Source organism: Mastigoproctus giganteus, chromosome 4, assembly GCF_048544385.1.
Source record: "Mastigoproctus giganteus isolate SK-2022 chromosome 4, ASM4854438v1, whole genome shotgun sequence".
Classification (NCBI taxonomy): domain Eukaryota; kingdom Metazoa; phylum Arthropoda; class Arachnida; order Uropygi; family Thelyphonidae; genus Mastigoproctus; species Mastigoproctus giganteus.
The window spans coordinates 234,804,800-234,829,366 of record NC_143578.1 but is presented as its reverse complement, the minus strand read 5'-3'; the positions used below and the strand labels follow the sequence as shown (position 1 = coordinate 234,829,366).

The window sequence follows — 24,567 nt, the reverse complement described above, 5'->3', positions numbered from 1 at the left end:
TATATAAAAAACCCACCCTGAATTAGGTTGTTTTACTGTAAGTAATCTCTTCTTCCCACTACATTAAATCATTCCAGTTCTCTTATATGCCATACTATGATTGCAAGAAGCAAAAACAAATTTATATATGTTTTATACAAAACTGCCTTCTCTAATCCTCTTAGCAGTCTACTTCACTCCCCTAAATTACTTCAACAAAAAACGAATACGACAATACATTATATATATATATATAAAGTTGTATTAATATTAAATTAAATTAAATTAAGCATGCATAAATGGATGTGAAAATTACACAAGGTGCCAGTAACTATAAGGGTGAGGAAAGCAGAAAAAGAAAAGTAGTAGATTAGTGAAAAGTGAAAGAATGTTAATATCCTAGAGGTTATGATGAATAAGTAAATTAAGGACTGAATTGCCAAGCCCATATAAAGTGGGGGAACTGTAAAGTAAAATTAGTACAACAAAATATTAATAAAATGAAAATGGTGTAGCTGTCATCAGATATGGGGGGGGAGAACATTTTTAGTATATGGTCTAATACAGATAATGCAAAAATGTTTGATCTGATGTCAGCTGAAATAAATATTGATGAATGATAAATATTTAAATAAATACATGATCAGGTATTATGGAGGGTATGGATGGGTGAATTGTGTAGGCTTTTTTTGATCATGTATCAATATTTATTTCAGCTGACATCAGATCAAACATTTTTGCATTAGACCATTTACTAAAAATTTTCTCCCCCATATCTGATGACAATTACACCATTTTCATTTTTATTTGCATTTTATTAATATTTTGTTGTACTAATTTTACTTTACAGTTCCCCCACTTTATATTGGCTTGGCAATTCAGCCCTTAATTTACTTAATTCATCAAATGTAGGATATTAACATTCTTTCACTAATCTACTACTCTTCTTTTTCTACTTTTCTCACTCTTATAGTGATTGGCACCCTGTGTAACTTTCACATCCATTTATGCATATTTAATTTAATATTAATACAACTTATATACACTCTTGCATCTGTTATACCTTAATATTGCATTTACTGAAACCATTTCCTTTAAAGAGTTATATTTACATCTATAGACAAATAATTAAGGTTTAACTTAAAATAAATGACAGGACCTAAAGCCGTGGGATCCTAGGACTTTAACTACTTTGTCAAGGGATTGGCAGCAAAAATCATAGGAGCCACCGCAATAAGCCGGGTCTCCCATTCTGTTATGATGTACATGTTAAAAAGTGCGTACGTATACATCATAACCGACCAGACAGAGACCAAAATGAAGGATTAAATTAAAGAATATATAAAAAATAATAAAAATAAAGCTAAAATAATACCAATAGAATCCTGTAAAAGAAAAAATGAATGAAATCCAAAAGAACACAAAATAAGAAAACTTACTGTGTGCATGGACAGGAAAACGTTGAATTAGCCGAGAGCCATCAGAGACCAAAGAAGAAAACAGAAAGTTCACTGTATGGTGTATTTATGTCAGTTGAAGTAACCCCGAGTGGGGGGGGGGAAAGAGTGTGAAATCATCAAAGTGAACCATACCTGTGTGATGGGGAAGTAAGCTATTAAACAAATGAGGCAAAGTGCCAGCACTGGGAGAAGCAAAAACTGACAAAGGTAGTGTGGAAAAGACACTAAACTTTGTTTAAGAAGAAAAAAGTAGTGATAGTAGAGGAATAGCACCTCGATATTGCTTTCGGTCAGCCTAATCATGCACGAGAAATAAGTTGTAGTAATTAAGGACAGTAGAAAGCAATTGGAAGAGAGGGAAATATAGTTGTGCTCGGGATGTCCGGGGTTGCAAAACCCGTATCACAGTCAGTACTGGTTTTGCACATGGACAAATGCCTCATGTGTTTAAGTCAGTAATGGTATTGTTATTGAAGAAATGTAACAAGAAGGAAAATAGAAATAAAAATAAAGTAGACAAAAAAACAATACCCCCATCGGTAGACAAGACGGTCTAGGGAGTGTAAAACTATACATTACGTACAGGCCTGAAAGTAAAATGAAGTAAGACTGTAAATATGTTGTTTAAATCAAGGTTATAGTGTATAAGTTTTTTTAAATTTTATAATATTTATTGCTTTTTTGAAATGACAGTAGAGGAAAGCTGGCAGGAAATTATTGCATAACAATTTATTATGAAGTAGTTTGATATTGTCAAAAAAGAGAGTATTGCTATTGCATATTGTTGCAATTCTGATGCATTGGGAGAGTATTATGTTTGCATGAACTTTTTTGGAAATGTTAGAGTGCCAATGGGTTCAAAAAACAGTTATATCATGATTTGCTTAACTTCTGTTTTAAGCTCTCTTATCTTCACAACATACCAATTGGATAAATTCAGTATTAACGATGATGCTACAGCATCACAAGTCATCATTTCCACACGTACAACCACCCAGGATTAAAATTCAATGTTTCCATATTAAAACAACAATTGGCAGACCTGCATAAACATTTCATCATCACTCCTGTTGATAAAGTGGCTTGCAATTATGCCATATTTTATTTCCAAATAAATTCCAGTGCCACCTACAAGTCCATCATTAACAACAGCAGCATCATTACAAAAAAGTTGATTGCTTTTATTAATATCAGCTTTAATAATTACAAATTTCCCTATATTTATTTAATTCCCAAGTTTCACAAAAATCACACAGGCTTCAGGTTCATTACTTCCTGCAAACACAGTTATGCCCATAAAGCTGGAAAAATACTGGAAAAGTTACTTAAACCTATCATGGACATATATTCCTGATAGTAGAATGATTAATAACAATATGCCAGTTTTTTATTAATGCAATGAAATCTGATAACATCACTTGTGTGCAAACTTTTGACTTCAATTAGTCTATTCACCAGCATAGACCTAACCAACTTAAAAATGGTACTAAATGAAATTTTCAACAGCTACAAACATATTCTTGGTTGTAATTCAGTTTACTGGAACAATCTCATTAATCTTTGCATTTCCAACAATTACATTTTTGATGGCAAATCTATATGCTTACAAACCAAAGGTACATACACAGGTAGCCCCGCCAGACCCATATCTATACTGGTCTGAGACCTCTCTATCCTCAGACAAAGCTTTACAGATCGATGACTTGTTAGTATTCAACTACCTTACATTTAAACAGGACTTCGTTGGTATTTACCCTTCAGAACTAACTCTGGAGAAAGCTAATCATAATGACCTTTCAACCAATCACTTAGACTTAGGTATAAAAATCAACAGCCCTCATAACACAATCAACATATATAATAAAAGAGATGCATTTAGATTCAAAGTAGTCAGTCTTACCCATTGGCACTCTAACATTTCCATAAAAGTTCATGCAAACATAATACACTCCCAATGCATCAGAATTGCAACAATATGCAATAGCAATAGTCTCTTTTCTGACAATATCAAACTACAAATTGCAAAATAAATTGCTATGCAATAATTTTCCAGCAGCTTTCCTCTGCCATCATTTCAAAAAAGCAATAAATATTATAAAATTAAAAAAAAAAAAAAAAAAAAAAACTTATACACTACAACTTTGACTTAAACAACATATTTACAGTCTGACTTCATTTTACTTTCAGGCCTGTACATAATGTATAGTTTTATACTCCCTAGACTCTGTCGTCTCATGGTGTAGAAAGCTTGTGCCCACAGATTGTCTACCGAGGGGGGGTTTTGTGTTTTTATTTTGTCCTGTTCTGTTTGGTTTTTGTCTACTTTATTTTTATTTCTAGTTTCCTTCTTGTTAAATTTCTTCAATGATACCATTACTGACTTAAACACGAGGCATTTGTCCATGTACAAAACCAGTACCGACTGTGGTACGGGTTTTGCAACCCCGGGCACAACTATATTTTCCTCTCTTTCAATTGCTTTCTACTGTCCTTAATTACTACAACTTATTTCTCGTGCACGATTAGGCTGGCCAAAAAAGCAAAATCGAGATGCTATTCCTCTACTATCGCTACTTTTTTCTTCTTAAACAAAGTTTAGTGTCTTTTCCACACTACTTTGTCAGTTTTTGCTTCTCCCTATGACAATTTCATATTCCCACACTCGGGGCTACTTCAACTGACATAAATACACCATACAGTGAACTTTGTTTTCTTCTTTGGTCTCTGATGGCTCTCAGCTAATTCAACATTTTCCTGTCCACGCACAAAGTAAGTTTTCTTATTTTGCCTTCTTTTTGATTTCATTCATTTTTTTTTCTTTTACAGGATTCTATCTGCATTATTTTGGCTTTTTAGCTTTACTTTATTTATTTATTTTATATATTCTTTAATTTAATCCTTCCTTTTGGTCTCTGTCTGGTCAGCTGTGATGTATTTGTACACACTTTTTAACGTGTACATCATAACAGAAACAGAGACCCGGCTTATCGAGGTGGCTCCTATGTTTTTTGCTGCTGACCCCTTGATGAAATAGTTAAAGTCCTAGGACCCACTGCTTTAGATACTATCATTTATTTTTATGTTAAACCTTAATTTCATTTTATTTCAGGTAATTCTGAAATTCGACTTCTGGTTTTTCCTGATGCATTATGTTGGGGATGAGAATTGAATGCATGACAATCTTTTAATAAGTATTTATTTATATAATTTTAATGTAATTTTCATAATTGATTTTATTTAATATTAAATTTGGGACATTTATTTGTATAATTATATTATCACATAATTCTTCCAACGTGAGTGTTGAGAGAATTCTGTTCCTACATAAAAGGTACGAGGTTTCCTTTTATAGTTTATAATTATAAAGAATTTTTAATACCATGACCATTCAAAACGCACATTATACTGATAACACAGCAAAACAAAAGTGAAAACTTTAAAGAGTGCTTATAATAATTTAGTATAATGTCAGAATCATGATTGAACTCAGCTTAACCCATCTAATGTATAATAAAAAAACTGAAGGACAACTTTTTTTTTTTTTTGACTCAAGTAATTCTATCAATGGCATAATCAATAACTATCATTTAAAATTACTTTAAGCATGACATATGGTCCCTCTGTTTGTTAAAAGCGCTACAGATTCGAAGATAGCTAGGAATTAAAATATGAGCCAGCAGCACGGTAAATTGCATCCTTGATACTGTATATACAGAAATAAACAATTAGCTTTCACATGAGGGTTACTTAGAAAAATGGAAATTGCTACACTTCTCTCCATGATTACAAAATATTGACCCACACATAGGGTGTTTTATAACATGGGCTGTGATTTCAGAATCAATTCAAGACCTGAAACAATGAAAAAAGTTCATGTAAATGAACTTTTTCTGTCTGATTCTTAATGGTTACAGATCGGTGGAGTTTGAACTTAAAAAAAAAAAAAAAAAAATATATATATATATATATATATATATATATATAAAAACCATCCTGGTTTATTTGTTTTTATGTCTGCTTATGCTTATTTAGAAGAGTATTGGTAATATATTATTTATAAGAGCATTATATTTTTATATTATTAATTTTAATTTTTTTACCATTGGAAGCTCTCTAGGCATTGTTTAAAATTCAAACAGCCATAGCACCATTCAGAAAGTATACAACCCACACGTTATGAAAGACTGTATATTACTATAATACATCAACCACACTTCTATTAAAAATCATACTGAACAGTAAAGACAGCTAACTAGCTACAGTTAAGCAAAAGTTGCTTGAATTCTTTTTCAGCCATTTTGCTGCTGCAACTTTGAAAATTAAATTTCGCAATTTCCCTTGCAATCTCAACATATAAAATTTCTAAAAATATGTTCTGAATGTAATACCATGCAAAGAAATTATGTTCCTTGTTTTTTGTTAAAAATGAATTTTAATTTTAGAAACTTGAATTTGTGTTAAAAGAAATGAAATGTTGAAGTCTCTCATGATTCTGCACCTGACTTTTTATTTTATAAATCTGTGTGTGTGTTTCCTATCAAATCACATTTCTTACTAAATATTTATTACAGTAGTAAAAAAAATAGGGATGCTAATACAAAACCATCAATAACAGCAATCTAAAGACTTTTAGAAGAACGCTGTACATTCAATTAAATATAAACCTTACTTACATTATATTTTTCAACTAAAAATTCTACGAGCTGACGACTATCTCTGAAAGAAAATAATAATAATAATAATTAAAAAAGATGCAAATAGTGAAATGGTGTGAGTAAAGAAAAACTTGAAATTATTAAATTTTACTTTACATAAAGTTGTTAATTTATAACATTTTTAACTTTATCAAAAAAATCTTTCAGCACTAGCAGGCTGCATCAATTACCACATTCATAATGTGACTTGATTTTGCAGGTTAAAAAAAAAAAAAAAGGAAAGATGTATGGGTAATGTCTCAATCAAGACATTTGGCAAGCAGGGGGCTAACAACAGCTAATATATGGTCTGATGATGGGTACTGGCAAGGTTCTCAAAATGTCACCTTAATGAATTTAAATATTAACTGAATAAAGTATTCTTAATATTCATGTTGTATAAGAGTGGTCATTACTAAAAGTATAATTCTAAGGAAAAACATGTAACATCCTCCCTCAACTACATTAGAAATTTGTGGGTTGTACAAAAAGGTCTGTGGATCACATGTCACCTTAATGTATATGAATCGGTTGCCAACCCCTGACTTATACAATTCTAATTTGATAAAATTAATAATTTTCAGGTTCTTCATGGCAACTTAGTTGGCATGATATGTCACCATCTGCCACTCTTTAATAGAATAAATTTTAAGGTTTGTGCTCACCAGAACCTGGCACAACAAATACTGCATGATACAGCACATCAGTTTTTTTTTTTTTTTTAGGAGCATTGCTTAGGCTTAGTTGCTAAGCCTAAGCAACTAAGGCCATATTGCTCCGGGAATATGCAGTGGTCATTCCCTGACCTTTCCGCATCCTCCGTATTTGGTGGTGATGGGCTCGAACCCCGGTCTAATCAAGAAGAGTGTGCTACACACTGCTGCTCCTTCCCACCTGGCTACAGAGGCGCCCAACACATCAGTGAAAAAGGTTAATGTTTCAATCTGCAGAAGACTAGATTGCTATATAAGGGTGTGATTCGTCTGGACAATAATTCATCTCACCAGGTGAACACAAGCTTCTATTACAAAGTATTAGTGTTTGGAAATTTGACAAGGAAGCAGTCTTCCACTGTGCTGGGATGAGTGCTCAAACAATTGCAAAGGCAATTTGAAAAGTTATAAAACCATGTAATTTTTTTAAGATCTTTATTGAAGCACTTGAAAATGTACACAAAACTTTTACCCAAAATATTTTCCCCAAAATTCCAAAATGATTTCCAAATTTATTCACTTTAAGTGAAAACAGATGGAGTTTAGTCAGGTCTAAAATGAGAGCCATTTTATAATATTTCAAGTGAAATTTCACAACAGCTTCTGCAGTTGACACACTTGTTTTTGATGTGCAAATAATGTTTGCACATCAAAAACAAGAGTGTCACAGTTCATGGTACAAATGTGTTAATGGGATGATATGCATTTTACACAAGCTGGAAAACTTTACCTCCTCTGCTGAAAATACAAAAAGTTCACTGTACTACTATCCCCAAACAACTTACCCAAAACAACTAACCAAACAACTTACCGTGTATTCTGAATTTGCTGTGAAACATTCTGGTCAGCAAATATTTTATATATTGGTTCACTTTCACTTCGAAGTTCTTTTAGTTGTGAAACTATGTTTGCCCTCTTCTCTCGAAGTTCTGGAAAAAAAAAAATAATAAATAAATAAAAAATTTTACATCTGGAATCAGATCATAAAATACTACTGGAAGAACACACTACAAGCAACTAAAAGCAAAAACAAGTGTCAACTGCAATAACTAAAATGCACTGTTATGTAATACCCAAAGAATGAAATTAAACTAGGTTGCTCACAAATTTTATTTAAAAGTAGAGTTCAAGCTAAATGCGTCTTTGACAGAAATATAATACACCATCTCACAGCTAAATTGTAAATTAAAAAGTAATAATAAATATAGATATTAACTGTTGGATGACACATAGATAACTATGGAGCTCACAAAAATACGAACACTAGCTCTATATTAAAGAAGTGACAACCGTGTGGATGTAAAGAACACATAAGATGATAAAGAATATACTTTATATTTTTCTCCCCTTCTATTTTTATTTATGTGTTTTAGTTTTATTCACTTTTTGCAGTACTTATCATTCTTCCGGTTCCAGCACGCAGGTGGGAAATTCCAACCATATTCCTGTGGAACCATGTGACGAGTGCCGTGAGCCTGCTATTTAAGGATGTTGTCGTACAACAGAAGCACACTGTTGAGAAAGGAGTCTGTCGTCTCCGAAAGCTACAGTTTTTAGCACTTTTATTACTATTTTATTATTTTAACTTTAGTCACAGTCATTTTGTAAATACATCTGTTTTTATTAGTTTTATTTTGTTCAGTTATTTTAAAGCTTTTAATGCTTTTATTTTAACTTCCATTTCTGTCATGGTATATATATTTTAATTGTAAATAAACTTACATTTTATTTTATTTAAATTGGTTTGTGTGAAGCATAAATATTTCAACATGAATTTTCCCAACCTCTTAGGCCTGTTTGGAGACATCATTCTTACTGTCCTACTTTAATTTACATTCTGTTCTAGGTGACATGTTGATGGATATGCTAATGCTACCTCTTATTTTTGCTGTTCAGTTTTCATTTCTTTTGCCCCCTTCTCCTTTTTCATTATTTATTAATGTTTATTTAAAATGGTTGCCATGAGCTGTGTTTCTAAAAATTGCTCATGCTGTCATCTATATTCTGTTTATCTCTAGTTCTTTCTCTAGACTTCACTCTCTTTTTGGTGGTTTGGATTGGTACTGTGTACGTGCTAAAGCGTTCTTTTTTTTATTTCTTTACTACATTAGAGTCACTGTTCTGCAGGTCTATTGTATAAACAGGCTGGTATTAGTTTGTCAGTTGGCATTCACTTCATGGACTTGTATAACATTCGAAATGCAGTAATTTCCGCAAACGTCTTGTGACCTTCTGATGTTCTGGGACTCAATGGTCATCTGTTTTCCATTTTTGTTTTGCTAGGGATAGTTTATAGTATCATTATTGTGATATTTCACATTATTTGGCCTTGCCATTAGCATGAGGGTACCGGTCTAATTTGTTCTTTACTGGCATTTAAATTTATGGTACAATTATCTTTTATTTAAAATATTCAAAATTTTTAGATAAGTATTCTTTCCACATTATTCTTTTTTTTCATCCCCCTTCTATTTTTTCTTATGTTTTAGCTTTTTTGCAGCACTTATCCTTCTTACTGTCCTATTTTAATTTAATTTATATCATATATATATATATATATATATATGAAAAAAGTGTGTATATATATATATATATATATATATATATATATATATACTTTTTTTTTTTTCAGTTGCACTTTTAGTATCACCAGTCTGAGCACTTTCTGCCATTAGTTTTTTTGAGTACCTTTCTATTATACATTTTAACTTTATCTTTAGCTTCCACTTAAGTCAAGTAGAGAGGGAGAGATTTGCTTGGTATGTGCCAGGCCAGAGAGAGAATAAAAGCAGACATGGCATGATAAATTACAAAAGTGAATTTTTACTAAGAATGTTTCTTCACTGACATTTCGATAAGTTATCAAATGATTTTGTTCTTGCTATCATACTATTTAGATGTCAGGTTCAAACATAGGCTTCAGTCGTTTAGATTGAATGTACTGATATAACTAAGTCCACAAGACATTACTATAGCGTGTCTGTTAATTGTATGTATTCTATTCGGTCTGCCTGTTTACAGAATGGAAAGCATGTGACCAGGGCCATACTTATAACGAGGCACAGTGAGGTGCTAGCTGGACCTCCTTACTGGGAGTTTTTGCATACCTATTACCAGAAGGGAAAAAGTGTTCTTATAGTTGCAAATAAATTACTTGTCTATATCTACACAGATATTTATTTGATTGAAATAAATATTTTTCTCTATATATGAATGTGCAAAAACTATTTAACACTCCTCACTCTCACACAAAGCTAACAGAAACTATAGATGGAAAATAGACACTTCATGGAAATAATAGAGGAGGGGACATTATCTTTATTACACAGCGTTTCTTAAAGTGGTCATTGGATGCCTAGGGTAACCTCTAGAACTTCTGACGGTGGTCCACAAGTAACGTTCTTTATTAAAAATAACTTACTGAATACTTTTAAAATTTATTTCATGTGAATTTAAATTAAATACCAAATTTAAGCACACTGTGCAAAAACATAAAAACAGTTCTGTTTTAGGTAACAACAATGTGGTAAGGATGATATATAGTAACAGCATTACTATTCTTCAAAGAAACATCATCCTCCACAAAATAAGAATTAAATATTGGAACGAACGAACGAACAAACAAGCGCGCTCACACGCATGCATGCACGCGCACGCACGCACGCACACACACACACACACTAATTTAACGGCGCCTCCGTTGCCAGATGGGTAGGAGCGGCAGTGTGTAGCACATGCTTCTTGATTAGACCGGGGTTTGAGCCCGTGATCACCAAATACAGAGGATGCGGAAAGGTCAGGGAATGACCACTGCATATCCTTCGAGTAATATGGCCTTAGTAGCTAATGCTCCTAAAAACCATATAACAACAACACTAATTTAAATGTAATTGAATAATTAATCTGTATTAATAAATATGTCTCTTCATAAACATACTTGTTTTCCTCCCCCACCACAAATAAGAAATATTACAGGCAGGAAAGAAAACATTTAAATAAAAACGGCTCCTCTGGCTACTGAAGTTTAAGAACTGTTGATGTTGAAATTAATTCTAGGCTGAATTAAGAATTATCAAGGGCAATTTTTTATTCTTATTTTGGAAACTTATCAATATATACCACCCGTATTGTTCATACTTCATACTCAACAAATCAAATTTATAGTTCTCTTCAGGGCAGGATTAACCATTGTGTTAAGGCAAGACATGGCCCAGGGCCCCAGAGCCTTCAGGGAGCCCTTTTGGCTTGACATTTTTATACGAAATTAATACTTACCTTGCTATGGACTACAGAAGCCATGTGGAATTGTGCATAAAACTTTTTATGAAGGTTGGAGCAGGATCGCAGTAAGAAGCACTTCTTATCCCTGGCTAATCTATGTATAGTATGTTTCAGATAAGTTAGCAGCCTGAATTCACGATGTTAGTAGGCATTAGCATTAGTAGAGGCACATGATGCAAGAAAGCAAGCTTATGCAGCATCAGCCAAAAAAATACTACATATGGGGATACTGCTTCCCATATGTAGTACTTTACATTTGCCACCCCTCAGCCCATCTGCTCAACTTTTCTAGATCCTGTTGCAGCAGCATACTATCATTAGTGTCCTTAACAACCCTGCCAACCTTCGTATCGTCTGCAAACTTGGACATTAAGCTTGATATACCATCATTAATATCATTTATAAATATAGAAAAACAACAATGGACCCAACATTGAAACCCGAGGGACTCCACTAATAACATTAGTCCACGATGAGCAGTGTCCATTGATTACCACTGTCTTCTCCGACTCAACAATCCCTTTATCCATAGCAGCAATTTGCCTCCAATGCCACACTTCTCCAATTTGAGCAGCAGTCTTCCGTGTGCAACAGTGTCAAAAGCCTTTATAAGATCCAAATATATGATATCAAAGTTATTCCCTGCATCCGGTTCATTTGTGGTCACATCATAGTATCCAATCAAATTGGTCAGGCAAGACCTTCCCTTAACAAAACCATGCTGTGTCCAAGCTATAACTGAGGTCTTGTCTATATGATTCTGCAGTTCTTTAACTAGTGCCTCCATTAATTTTCCTAGAACAGAAGTTAAACTAACAAGTCTATAATTACTTGTCGCCCTTTGATCCACTTTTGTTAATTAGGGTCACATTTGCACATCTCCAGTCCATCGGTACCTCCCCTGAGTCCAAGGAAGCTCTCATAATTATGGCTAAGTGTTTGCTTACTTCCTTTGCTGCCTCCTTTAATATAAATGGATAGATCCCATCCACCCCAGGTGCTTTTTTTTTTATGTTTATCTTCAACAATTTCTCCTCCACTTTCCTCTCAGTTATTACAAAATCATCTGTATCACTGCCAGAGTAGATGCAAAATACTCATTTAGTTTGTTAGCCACCTGAGCAGGATCATTAACAGTTCGACCATCAATATGCAGTGGACCAATCTGATTCATCCCTTTCCTTCTAGAGTTTACATAGGTAAAGAACTCTTTGCTGTTTTTCTTTGCATCCTTTGCCTGCCTAATCTCCTTTGTGATTTGGTTACAGACCAGCTTATATCTATCATAGATTTCCATGTCACCCATTAATTTATATGTATCCCATGCATTTTTCTTTTCTGCCATATGTCTCATTACTTCATTTGACATCCACTTAGGCCTAAACCTTGAACAATATTTCTTAGTTGGTATGTAAAGCCTAGTAGCTTCCAAGATAAATTCTTTGAATGCCTCCCATTTTGAATTTGCTGTTGGTAATATCATCAGTTGGTCCCACTGTATAGAACTTAAATACTGTCTCAGACCACAGTAGTTGCCTTTACGAAAGCAAAAACTCTTCCCTTTACCCTTGATGGTAGTTACCTCTTTGAGTAAATCCCACTTCAGAACACTGTGATCACTGCCACCTAGCGGTTCCTTTATCTGCAGATTCTTAATGCACGAAGAACCACTACTGATAATCAGATCAAGAGTATTACTCCCTCTAATTGCCTCCCGAACATGCTGATGTAGAAAACAATCATCCAATAAATCCACAAAAGCCTTGCTAGTGTGTGAGTGACCAGCCCCCAAATTCCAGTCAATATCTGGGAAATTCAAATCTCCCATTATAAGATTCTCTGATTTACTGGCCCACTATTTCCCTGTACAGCTTCTTATTATACTCATCAGAGTCATTAGTCTTATAGCACACTCCTACCCTCAGTTTTGATCTCCCAATGCTTATGTCACACCAAAGTGACTCGACACTGCATTGTCCAGCGATGTCGACTGGCTTCACTTCCTTGGATTTTGTGCGTTTCTAATAGCATAACCCCTCCTCCCTTCCTATCCTGTCTATCCTTCTTGTACACATTGTACTCCCCAAATTCCAGTTCTGTATTCCTTATGTCTGTATGACACCATGTCTCTGATATCCCAACAATATCTGCCTTTGATGTTTTGAGCAATACCTCAAATTCATCAAATTTATTTACCAAACTACTAGCACTGGTGTACACTCAAGTATATTCTGTTCCTATTCTTAGCTACCCTAACAGAACCCATGTGTTTATTTGTACCACAATGACTCCCAGCAGTCTCTGAAATACCCTGCATCTTGTTTCCAGGCTGCTGCTCATTCCAATAGAAGCAGTGCAAGAATCACACTCACCTCTGCCAGTAGTTACTTTTAATCTATCAGTCTTTGTATCCCCCCAAAGTAGTAGTAGTTTTCTGACCCACCTACCTCTGCCTCGATAGCATCAGCAAATATTCTTGCACTCTTTCTATTTAAGTGTAACCCATCCCTGTAGAAGCAGTCTCTCCTGTTAACAAGCACATTATTGGTTTATGTATTTTGTGGACAAATAATTTTTGCAGTGACTATTTACTTAGAAACCATCCTGGCAGAAATCACTGCATGGATTATTTTTAAGTGCAACAGCATTTTTTTTCAATTCTTGGCTATGGATACTATTATTCATTTTTTGTTTTGAAACATTGCACTTATATATTTTTTTGTGTGAATTTCAAACATCAGTAAATTTGTGCAAAAAAGTTTAATGTGTCTATTTTAAGTATAAGTATGACAATTTTTATGTTGTGACCAAAACGGTATTTCATTCCTACATTTTTGTCTGACATAATTTAATAATATAAGGAAAACAACAACATATTTCTGTTCCCTCCTACCTCCGTGCAGTAGTACACCCTTCCACAGGTGAAGGTGTAAAAAGTCAGTTTATTGTGCCATTAAACATACTTTTCATAGCACTTTTTGCCATTCTAATCCAAGACCTGGTCAGGTTTAATTTTATTTCTCTAGTGAACAGTGTATTGTGTTTTGAGTATTTTCTATGTTCCTAAAATAAAAGGACCATAACTTAAAGGATTTTTTTTTTTTTTTTTTGCAACAGTTTAGAAATTATCAGTAATGTAGTTTACATCTTTTAAACTAAAAGCATAGAAATGTAATATTTCAAGTTATTGTTTGGAGGGGGGGGGGTGGAAGAACCAAATTTATGACAGGCTAATATCAAATGAATATTTGTATAAAAATATTCATTTAACATTAGTAAAAATAACAAATAAATAATTATAATATACAAAACATATGAAAATCTTCCTAGAAACCTAAAACTGTGTAAAATATCCATTTATTTTAATCAGATTTATAAATTTTTCTAATAAAAGTCTTTCATAATGTAATCTATCCATCCAAAAACTCTAAAAATAATGTAACAGCTTGTGCTGTATTAATGTATCCAAGTACCAGCTATTAGGGGATGGCAAAAAGAATATCAAACAGGAACTATTCTAGTGAGTCAGTTGCAAATAGAATACCTTTTCACATAAGGAGAGGGGGCATTCGTTTGATATATATAAAAAAAAAAATAATAATAAAAAAAATCTTGACATGAACTTGGTGATAATAATGGCATAAGTAAACTGGACAATTAAAAGTGCCAGTAATAATTTTTGCAATGGTGTTGCAAAAATTATTATAACCTTTTTCTAAAGAAAACTATAGAAAGATTACCATCAAGCAGAGGATGGGTATTAACTAATCATCAAGCAAGTCAATAAAAAACATACAGTGTCAATGAATATTATTTAAAATTTTCTTTTTTGAAATGGTAACTAATCTCAAACAAAAAATGATAATGGAACTTACAATGGTAGTTTAAGTTAAATTAAATAAGAAAATAAATTTCCATAGATTTAATTTTTGGGAAATACATAAAGAAGGTTGTCTTAACAAACATGAAAAAAGAAAAGTTGTTCAGTTTGGTTTTGGGTTTACTGGAGTAACAGCAACCTAAGGCCATAACATGCCAAGTTTGTTCAGTGAGTTTGGAGTTATTAATTAGTTGACGAATGTGTTCAGACTAGTTTCAAAGAGGTGGAATTACTCTAATTCAGAAGGACAGTGCCCATGGAAATACCTAGAGAAAAGGCAGACAGCAGTAACCAAACATCCGTGTGAGACAAAGTGAAGTGAGTTTGTAAGAGAGGGATCAGAAACCTGACTGCTTTCTTCTAGAAACACTCCAAATGTGGGAACAATACTCCATGACAGTATGGATTTGTGACAGCTAGCAGCTGTTTAGAAGAAAATTAATAATGAAAGTGAAAGACTAGTTTTTTGATGCAGAGGAAGCATTTTTTCTGATATACTTATGCCTTGAAAGGTTAGAAGTCAGTCCCTACTGGGGACTGACTTCTAACCCAGTAATCATCAGTAGAAATGAGTGCTCTTAGCTAGAAATCTTAGTGTTGTTGAAAATGAGCATGGGAGCAGCAGTCTTTTTTTTTTTTTCCCCTTCCAGAAACCAGATGGGACTGGTTTTTAGGAGAATTGAAGTCAAAGTACATTGTTTTTGCTTTACTGGAGAAGTTGTTGCAGTTAGCATACAGCAAGGTTGGTTAAAATGAAATGACCACAATATAAAACTATGGATAAGACTTCTAATTAATGGGAGAAGGTCAAAAACATATACAGGAGAAAATGCACAGAAGCGAAAAGCATACAGTGAAGAGTCAGAGAGGAAACTGGCTACCCAACAAGATTCAGACTTCTAGTAAGTGAAATGGAGATACTGCTCTGGGTGATGGATCATCTATTACCGGAGGTGGATTGGCCTGGGCAGCCAGGCAACAATTGCTGTTTGGCCAACAACATTTGTAGTTGTATCAAGGGGAAGCGACTAAAATTGTAATCAGCCACCTGGGCCAACTACAGCCAGTCTGCTCCTGTCTACTGCCTAGTATTGTCTAGTATCACAGAGGTTCAGATATTCCTTTTGGGAATATGGCTGCCAAACCTTGCCAGCTGCTTACACCAGTGGTCACCTTTAGTATACCAGGCATTAATTTTCTAGACTTTTCACACAGAGGATATACCCAAGATTACTAAGAGTCCCACCAGCATGAGAGAAATATATTACAGAAAACAACAGACATAACATTTAAATTTTTTTTGTTTTTTTGTAAAATTTTAAGGGATATAAATGTTTTATATCATTTTAAAGCTTACAATATACACCAATGAGCCAAAACATTATGATCAGTGAGTTGTTATGCAAATTGAAGCAACTGCAGGTGAACTACGGCACGTGTGCGGGTTGGGACACGGTATAAAAAGCACCTGATACTGAGCTCCACTAATCAGTGTTACTCTTGTTCTTCAGATTGGAAAGGCAGTAGATTTAAGTGAGTTTGACAAAGGCCAAATTGTAATAGCCAGACGACTGGGTCAGAACATATCTGAAATGGCATGGTTGGTGGGGTGCTCATGGTCATCAGTGGTTAGTACCTATCAAAAGTGGCCCGAGGATGGGAAACCCATGAAAAGCTGGCGAGGTGTTGGACGACCATGGCTCATCAATTCTTGAGGTGAGCAAAGGCTCTCCCAGATGGTACGTGGACTGTGCAACTGTCGTTGGGCAACTCGCTGGTAATTGGAATGCTGGTGACAGGAGTAATGTGTCACAACACACAATACATCGAACCCTGCTGAAAATGGGGTTACGTAGCCACAGGCCGATCCGAGTACCAATGCTAACCATGGTTCATTGGCAACTGCACCTACAATGGGCACGCGAGCATCAAAACTGGACCTTGAGTGATTGGAAGAAGGTCGTCTGGTCCGATGAATCACATTTCCTGGTGCACCACATGGACAGCCGGGTACATATGCATCGTTTACCTGGGGAAGTGATGGTGCCTGGATGCACCGCGGGACGAAAACAAGCAGGTGGCAGCGGTGTCACGCTTTGGGTGATGTTCTGCTGGGATACCCTGGGTCCAGTCATCCATGTGCCAGGGACTATGATGTCTACCACCTACCTAAACATCATTGCTGACCAGGTACACCCTTTCATGGCAACGGTCTTCCCCTCTGGTGGTGCCACCTTTCGGCAGTATAATGAGCCATGTCACACTGCCCAGATTGTTCGAGACTGGTTCACGGAACATGAGGAAGACTTCCAGGTATTGCCCTGGCCTCCAATTTCCTCAGACATCAATCCCATCGAGAATCTGTGGTTTGTGTCGGAACAGCAACTCCGATCTGTGGTGTCACAACCACGGACCTTACAGGAGTTAAAGGATCTGCTGGTTACGTGTTGGTACCAGATACCACAAGACACATTTAGAAATCTTGTAGCATCCATGCCTTTCCGGGCATGAGCTGTTTTGGCTGCACATAGAGGACCAACATCATATTAGGTATTAGGTAGGTGGTCATAATGTTTTGGCTCATCGGTGTACACAGGGTAGTCACTTATTAGGTACAGCTATCCTTTTTGAAATGGAGCACTCCTTCATTTAACAGCATCATGTGTTCATACAATGGAATCTAATGCAGATTATGTAGGGACAATGCATGTGTGCAACTTAGTGTAAGAATAAGCAAGATGGAAGATTTAAGACTACAGAAAGGCTATAATCAACGTGGCAAGATAGTCAACACCCTCACACACCATTATGAGTATCTTAGAAACGGCAACCCTGCTGTGGTTTTCAGGGGTGACTGTGTTTTGGGTGAACTGAGCTTGGTCCAATAACAAAATAACTTCCAACCAATGGCAATCCTGTGGTCAGAAACAGAGAGAGGCTATAATCAATCAATCAGTTAAGCGATGGTGCTCATCAATCGTGTCATGAATTGGGTATTGCAGTCAACGATTAAACCAAGTTCCACTCCTGTCAACAAAAAACAAGAAGGTACAGTTACAGTGGGCCCAGGAACACCAACATTAGACAGCGGAGGATTGGAAAACTGCTGGTTGGTCTGACAAATATCAGTTCCTGCTGTTTTGCACTAATGGGTTGACTAGAACACAGCAAAAACAGTATGTCCATGGATCCATCCTGCTTGGTATCAATGATGCAGGTTAGCGGGCAGCATCATAATGGTGTGGAGGGGGGGGGAGTCTTCTCATGGTGCACAACGGGCCCTTTGATACCAGTGGCTCCTCTGCATTTGTATGCCACAAGTTATCTGGAAACTTGTTTCTGGCCAAGTGCATCCCTCCATGGCTGCAGTGTATCCATCTTGAATGGGTTCTTCCAACAGGATAATGCACCATGCCATCACAAGGTCAGAACTGTAAAGAACTAGTTCCAGAGATATGACAGTGAGTTCAGCCTACTACAGTGACCTCCACAGATCTGTCCAATTGAGCACCTGGTGGGATGAGGTGGAATGAATTCTTCAGAGCAGAGATCTGCATTCATCCGATTTGCAAAAGATGTGAGAAATAATCAAGTCAATATGGACTCGCATCACTGTGACATGCTTTTGACACCTTGTTGAGTCCATGCCACGACAAATCTAGGCTGTACTGACGACCAGAAATGGACCTACTTGCTATCAGGTAGGCATGCCTAATAAAGTTGGTAACTCATTGCAGACATGCAAACGTTTCAAGAACGTTGTTTGGATGACTTATTTTCATTAGACGGCAAAAAATGAATAAAATAAAATAAAATACAAATAAAGCTTACCTTGAGGGATATCTTGATCTGGATAAAGACTTTTATAAACATCCATTGAAAAATCAACCATATTTGTGTTACTTAATAAGTCCAATTTTCCATGTAATAGTTCAGTCTCATCATAAATCTGAAAATGAATATTCAATTATTTGCACAAAAGTTATTCAGTTATTGGATGAAAATGAGTTATTTAAAAAGTAACCAGACATCTGTAAAAAATATATTTTATCACTATTTAGTGTGTGTTCACTTTCAAGACATAATATCCATATCCATCTCTATTATGATTGCAAACATTGTTGAAATCATTTTGTAAAGTTCTTTCAGCAGTGCCACGTTACACCGAAAACATCCTGATATCCTTATTCAACATAAAAATAACTGTCTGTTATGAGTTTGTTCTGTCAAAACAAACAGCCAAAGCATTCTGCTTTCAAGAAGGGTCCTACTGTGGAAGAATACAAAGTGGGTTCCTGAGCAGTTGGATGTGTGGGCGGCTTTGGATTGGCAGAAAAAATATTCGTTTATACCCGAGTTCTGCTTTCAAGTTCTGAATCTTTAAAGCAATGCATTTATTGAAAAACAATGAATCTTTGGCTGGACAAGTGGATTTTTTGTATTATATGATAATATGCTTCCTGCATGGCTTGTTTGATAAAGCTATTTTAGGGGGGGAAAAAAAAGTGTTCAAACATTCACCATACTCACCTATCTTGCCCTTTCCAATCTTTTTATATTCATAACTGAAGATATTCAAGACACAATACAAAAGGTAGATTAGGAAATGAGTGGAAGGTGACAAAATCCAATAATAAACTTCTCAACAAATTAGTTGTTGATCAGAAAGTAATTCTCTGTTTACTAATTAAGTCTGTGTGACAAACAATGCCAGTTATTACATTATGCTAAGCATCAGAGTAGATGTGAACAGTATGCTGTAGGAGCAGTGGTTCAAAGTGGTGCCTGTCAATGTAGTACAAGTAGTACCCATGCCTCTGATTTGAGAAAGCTGACAAGTGCACAGTCGCATAGTGATTTCTTGCTTGCACCAACCAAGTGAAAAGAACTTAATTAGTAAGTGAGAGAGTAAACACAGTAATACATAAAAAACTGACACAAGGCACAGATATTTAGGAGATAACTGTGTTCACTGTTGACTGGAAGGTGACCATACCTTATGCGATAGGACTAAACTTTCCTTATCGGATATCTGTGAAGGAACACAGCTATGCCTCAACCACCCCATTTTCATGTTCGAGAGCACTAAATATAAACAAACCCGAGGCCTTGCCATGGGCTCTCCCACCAGTCCTCACCCAGTAAACCTGGTCATGGAAGAGTTCGAAACAGATTCCCTTTCTAATTCCCCCCCCTCCCTCGGGCATAGATATATGGATGATATCCTTACTATACTCCCCAGAGATGACATTTCTAGGCCATCTCAACAACAAATCACCTTTTTTAAAATTCACAATTAAATTTTGTTATTTGGTTTTTTAGGAGCATTAGCAACTAAGGCCATATTGCTCCGGGATATGCGGTGGTCATTCCCTGACCTTTCCGCTTCCTCCGTATTTGGTGGTGACGGGCTCAAACCCCGGTCTAATCAAGAAGCGTGTGCTACGCACTGCTGCTCCTTCATAATTAAAACCAAGAAGGACCAGGCCCTTCCGTTTTTAGACGTGTGGTTAAAAAAAAAAGGGGGGGGGGGGTTTCACAGGTCACAATATCAGTATATCGGAAATCCACATGTGCCGGACAATACACCAACCACCATTCTAGAACGGGTGATGCTATGATGCAATGCACATCATAGCATTACCCGTTCACTAATGAACAGGGTTTGGACACATTGCTCCAACACTACCGGCACACACGAAGAAATACATAGGGTCAAGTCGGACCTCAGAAAATGCAGCTACCCTGAGCAGACCCTCAACTACTGGGAACTATGGACATCACGCCATCGTAGCAACGGACACCCATCAGACGCTTAACACTTCTGGTGTCACAGGCGTCACCCACATCCCATTTTACCCTGATCTAGCACATGGCATAGCCAGAGTCCTTCACGGCTACAACATCTGCACCGTTCAAACACCCAGAACGAAACTCCAATCCACATATCCCCCTCTGAAAACACAGATTCCCCCCTCTGAAGTGGAGCAGGATCATTTACCGCATACCATGCCGAGACTGCGACGAAAGCTACATTGAGGAGGCCATCTGTCGTTTGGAAGACCGGCTGAGGGACCACCAGACCTCCATCACCAAAGCTGACTTTACCCATTCAGCACTAGCTGCTCACTATTGGCAGGAGAGTCATATCTTTTTTTTTTTTTTTGTAGTTGTTGGCGCATCGGCTTCTGTGGCCATAATGCACCTCCCAAGGTTTTTGCAGTACTTTGATCCAAGCATGAGGCGGGATTCAAACCTGCGACCTTTGGGTTGCCAGGCAGGCACTTTACCCACCCGGCTAGCCCAGTCGGCAAGTCATGATATCACACCCAAGGACAAAAAATCATAGGCTTCCCACAAAATTTCAGGATCTGCCATTGGCTGCAATCAGCACACATCAATGTCACTGGGAATACGATCAACAGGGACTGTGGCACCCGCACACATCCAATCTTTGAGCCTCTCATAATCCATGAGCTCGGAAGTCACCCACCTCAACCGTCTCCCTTCCTGCTCCCCCCCGCATCACCATTTGCAACTATCCGTAAACCACTCTCCCCTCCTCTGTGACCTCGCGTGCTTACATACTCGAAGGACAGCTACAGCACATAAAAACAACTGCTTGCCAGTGCTCAATTAGTTGAAAAAGGCTAGTAGCCGAAAGCTATGTATGTTCTGTATTCGCTAAATTTAATATATGTTATCTCCTAAATATCTGTGCCTTGTGTCAGTTTTTTTTTTGTGTGGTACTGTGTTTACTCTCTCATTTACTAATTAAGTTCTTTTTATTTGGTCAGTGCAAGCAAGAAATCACTATGCATCCAAATCCTGACCTCACAGGGTTCTTCAATCACCAAGTGCACAGTTGGTTTACACGTATAATTTTCTATTTAATGCAATTGCCTATTAACCTAATTAGTACAGAAATAAAGGGGGGGGGGGAGAAAGACAGATCTTATAAAAGTAGATCACCACTGCATGACTACCATTATGAATATATGATATAGAGATAATTTATATTAAATACTAGGGTTTTTTTTTTTTTTTTTTTTTTTTTTTTTAAGTACAATAGCCTATAGCAGGTACATTTGTTTTCAACTATTTAATTTTCAACATCATTCACTGTAGCTTCCCCTATGGAAAAGAGAAGCTACAGTAATACAGATCCAGTGTTCTCCCCAGGACCTATCGAATGGGCACAATGCCTGGTGAATTTAACTGACTGCCCGGCTAAAATTTAAGCAATTCTTGCAGTATCGTATAGTACGGCTCACTGATCTCGATCAATATTAATTCAAACATACTATACAATTGAGATCAATGCGACAGGAGCATATAATGTTAAATTATGCAATTAATTTTTGCTCTGGATTGCTTAAGTCACATTTATAATATTTAGAAGTATTGCACTTCCCCACCTGGCTAACAAACTTTTCTGGGGAGAACACTGAGAACTATAGATTCTCTTTTCACAATCACAAAGTGGTGTATACTGTATACTTACACCACTTATTGTGATCACAGATAATGTTATCATTCATGTAACATTATCACTTTTACGAAGTCCCGATCAGGAGTATACTAATACATTGAAAAAATGAGTTATTGTAATCAATGCTTCAGTTTTTGTTATCACATTTTTTGCCTTATCATAGTTTATATGTGTAGTGGAAATAAGCGTAACATCCCAATTTGTTCTTGAACTCTGACACGCTATAAGTCTAATTACTGCTCTAGCTTTGTAAAATTTGTATGGTTGTCGGTGTTGTAACTCCATGAAAGAAAGTACTGAATCTGTATTCCTACCACTCTCACTGTTTTGTGTAGAGCATTTAACTCTCTTCTAATTCTTGATTTTAATATTTTCTTTATTTGTTTTTAAGTTCATATGGATTTCTAGAAACATTACAACAGTTTCATTTTTAGCGGTGCCTTTTTTGAAGAAATAGTGGACAGGTAAATATTTTATACTGCTTGATTTTAATGTTTTCCTCTTTGTCCACTTCCACCTTTTTATGCACACATTTGCACTCTGCATCAATGAACAACACTGAACAGCTGCATTTTTGTTTCTTTGGTAATTGTTATTAATTAAGCTTTGTCCCAAAGCGATCACAATAAGTATCATCCACTATACTTCTATAAACAATGTATTTACTACAAAAATGTAAAAAGTAAGAAATAGACATTTTTAGTTATTTTAATTTTTTTGTTTAATTACTTAAATTAATTTAAATTTTTATGGGACGTAAAATTAGGAATAGAATAAAGTTAGTAGCGGCCTATGCCAATAATTATGGATGTGTTTGGGCATTCAAACAGAAAAAAATATCGGCTAATAGCCACAAGAGAAAAGTGGCTGAAAACAATCTGTGGTCTTGGATTGATGAGCCTAATATCTTAATATGCAATGGCAGATGTACTGCAGAAAGTGAATAAAGTATTATTCTGAAAAGAGTAGCACATTATAAGCAACAGAACAGTAAGAAACAGAAACATCACAGCATTCTTAAAAAGTAAAAAATTTCTGTTTGCAATTAAAAAAGGCTACACACAGACAAAAACAAATTTACCTTTTTCACTGATAAAAATTCCAGCAATGGAAACACCATGTGCCGGTCCAAATATGGACCCATTCGTGTTGTGAGATCCCACTCTGCCATTGTTTAATGTTATCTAATTGAGATAAAAAGGAAGTAAATAAATATGTAATAATTATCATAATTAGTTATAAAGAAAAATCAATTGTATCTGTTTAAACATTGAAAACTGAACTTAAATTTGGTTCATTTATGAGAAAAATAATTTAAATTTGGCCTGAAATTATAACACCAGTATCCCTTGAGTTATGTGATCAATGCAGTAAAAGTAAAAAAAAGTGAAGTGCAGCCATTATCAATCCACTGCAGGGGATGGAAGCCTCCTCAACAATTCATGCTGAGGGAAATGGACCATAATCTGCCACGCTGGTCCAGTGCAGGTTGGCAGATCGACTGTATTCAGCAGTCAGGGGCTTGAACCCCGGTGTACTCAGAGCGTATGCTACTGCACTCCCACTCCTGCCCACTCGGCTACGGAGGCCTGGGCTGATCAATGCAGTACTAGAAATCATTATTAAAAAAAAAAAAAAAAATCTTGGATATCATTTTCCCATAAAAAATCATGTAATAAGACTAGATTACATTCAATCACATTATCAGACTTTCCCCCCCCCCACATATGCACCTCTCTATATTAATGTTTTCAAAGTTTTTTTTTTTTTTTTTTATGTGAACCCCAAACACGAGTGGTATTAGAACATATAGTACTTAGTACCGTGCTTGGGTTGGAGGTTGAGAAGACAAAAGAAGATATTTGTTGACATTGGACTTGAACTTCTGTAGATTGTAATTTTCAGGAAATACGTATGAAGGAAGGTTGTTCCAGAAAACGGCAGTTGAATGAATAAATGAGGAAGATGAAAAGTTGGTTCTGTGAGTTTGAAGTTGGACAGTAAATGGATGTTGGCTGGTGGCGGCACGTATTCAGACTGTTTTGAAAGAGAGAGCGGGAATTATAGA

General features: G+C 35.9%; 1 protein-coding gene across 1 annotated transcript in view; it reads right to left on the bottom strand.

The window, feature by feature from the left end:
• eIF3e (eukaryotic translation initiation factor 3 subunit e) overlaps positions 1-24,567 on the bottom strand; it is an 84,080-nt gene that overhangs the window by 40,559 nt on the left and 18,954 nt on the right. Inside the window, exons 2-5 of the mRNA XM_090372104.1 lie at positions 23,581-23,683; positions 18,839-18,956; positions 7,658-7,775; positions 6,113-6,155 (exon numbers count right to left, since the gene is read on the bottom strand). Of these exons, the coding sequence (XP_090228230.1) occupies positions 6,113-6,155; positions 7,658-7,775; positions 18,839-18,956; positions 23,581-23,670 (369 nt within the window). The 5' untranslated portion in view covers positions 23,671-23,683. The remainder of the gene's footprint in view (positions 1-6,112; positions 6,156-7,657; positions 7,776-18,838; positions 18,957-23,580; positions 23,684-24,567) is intronic.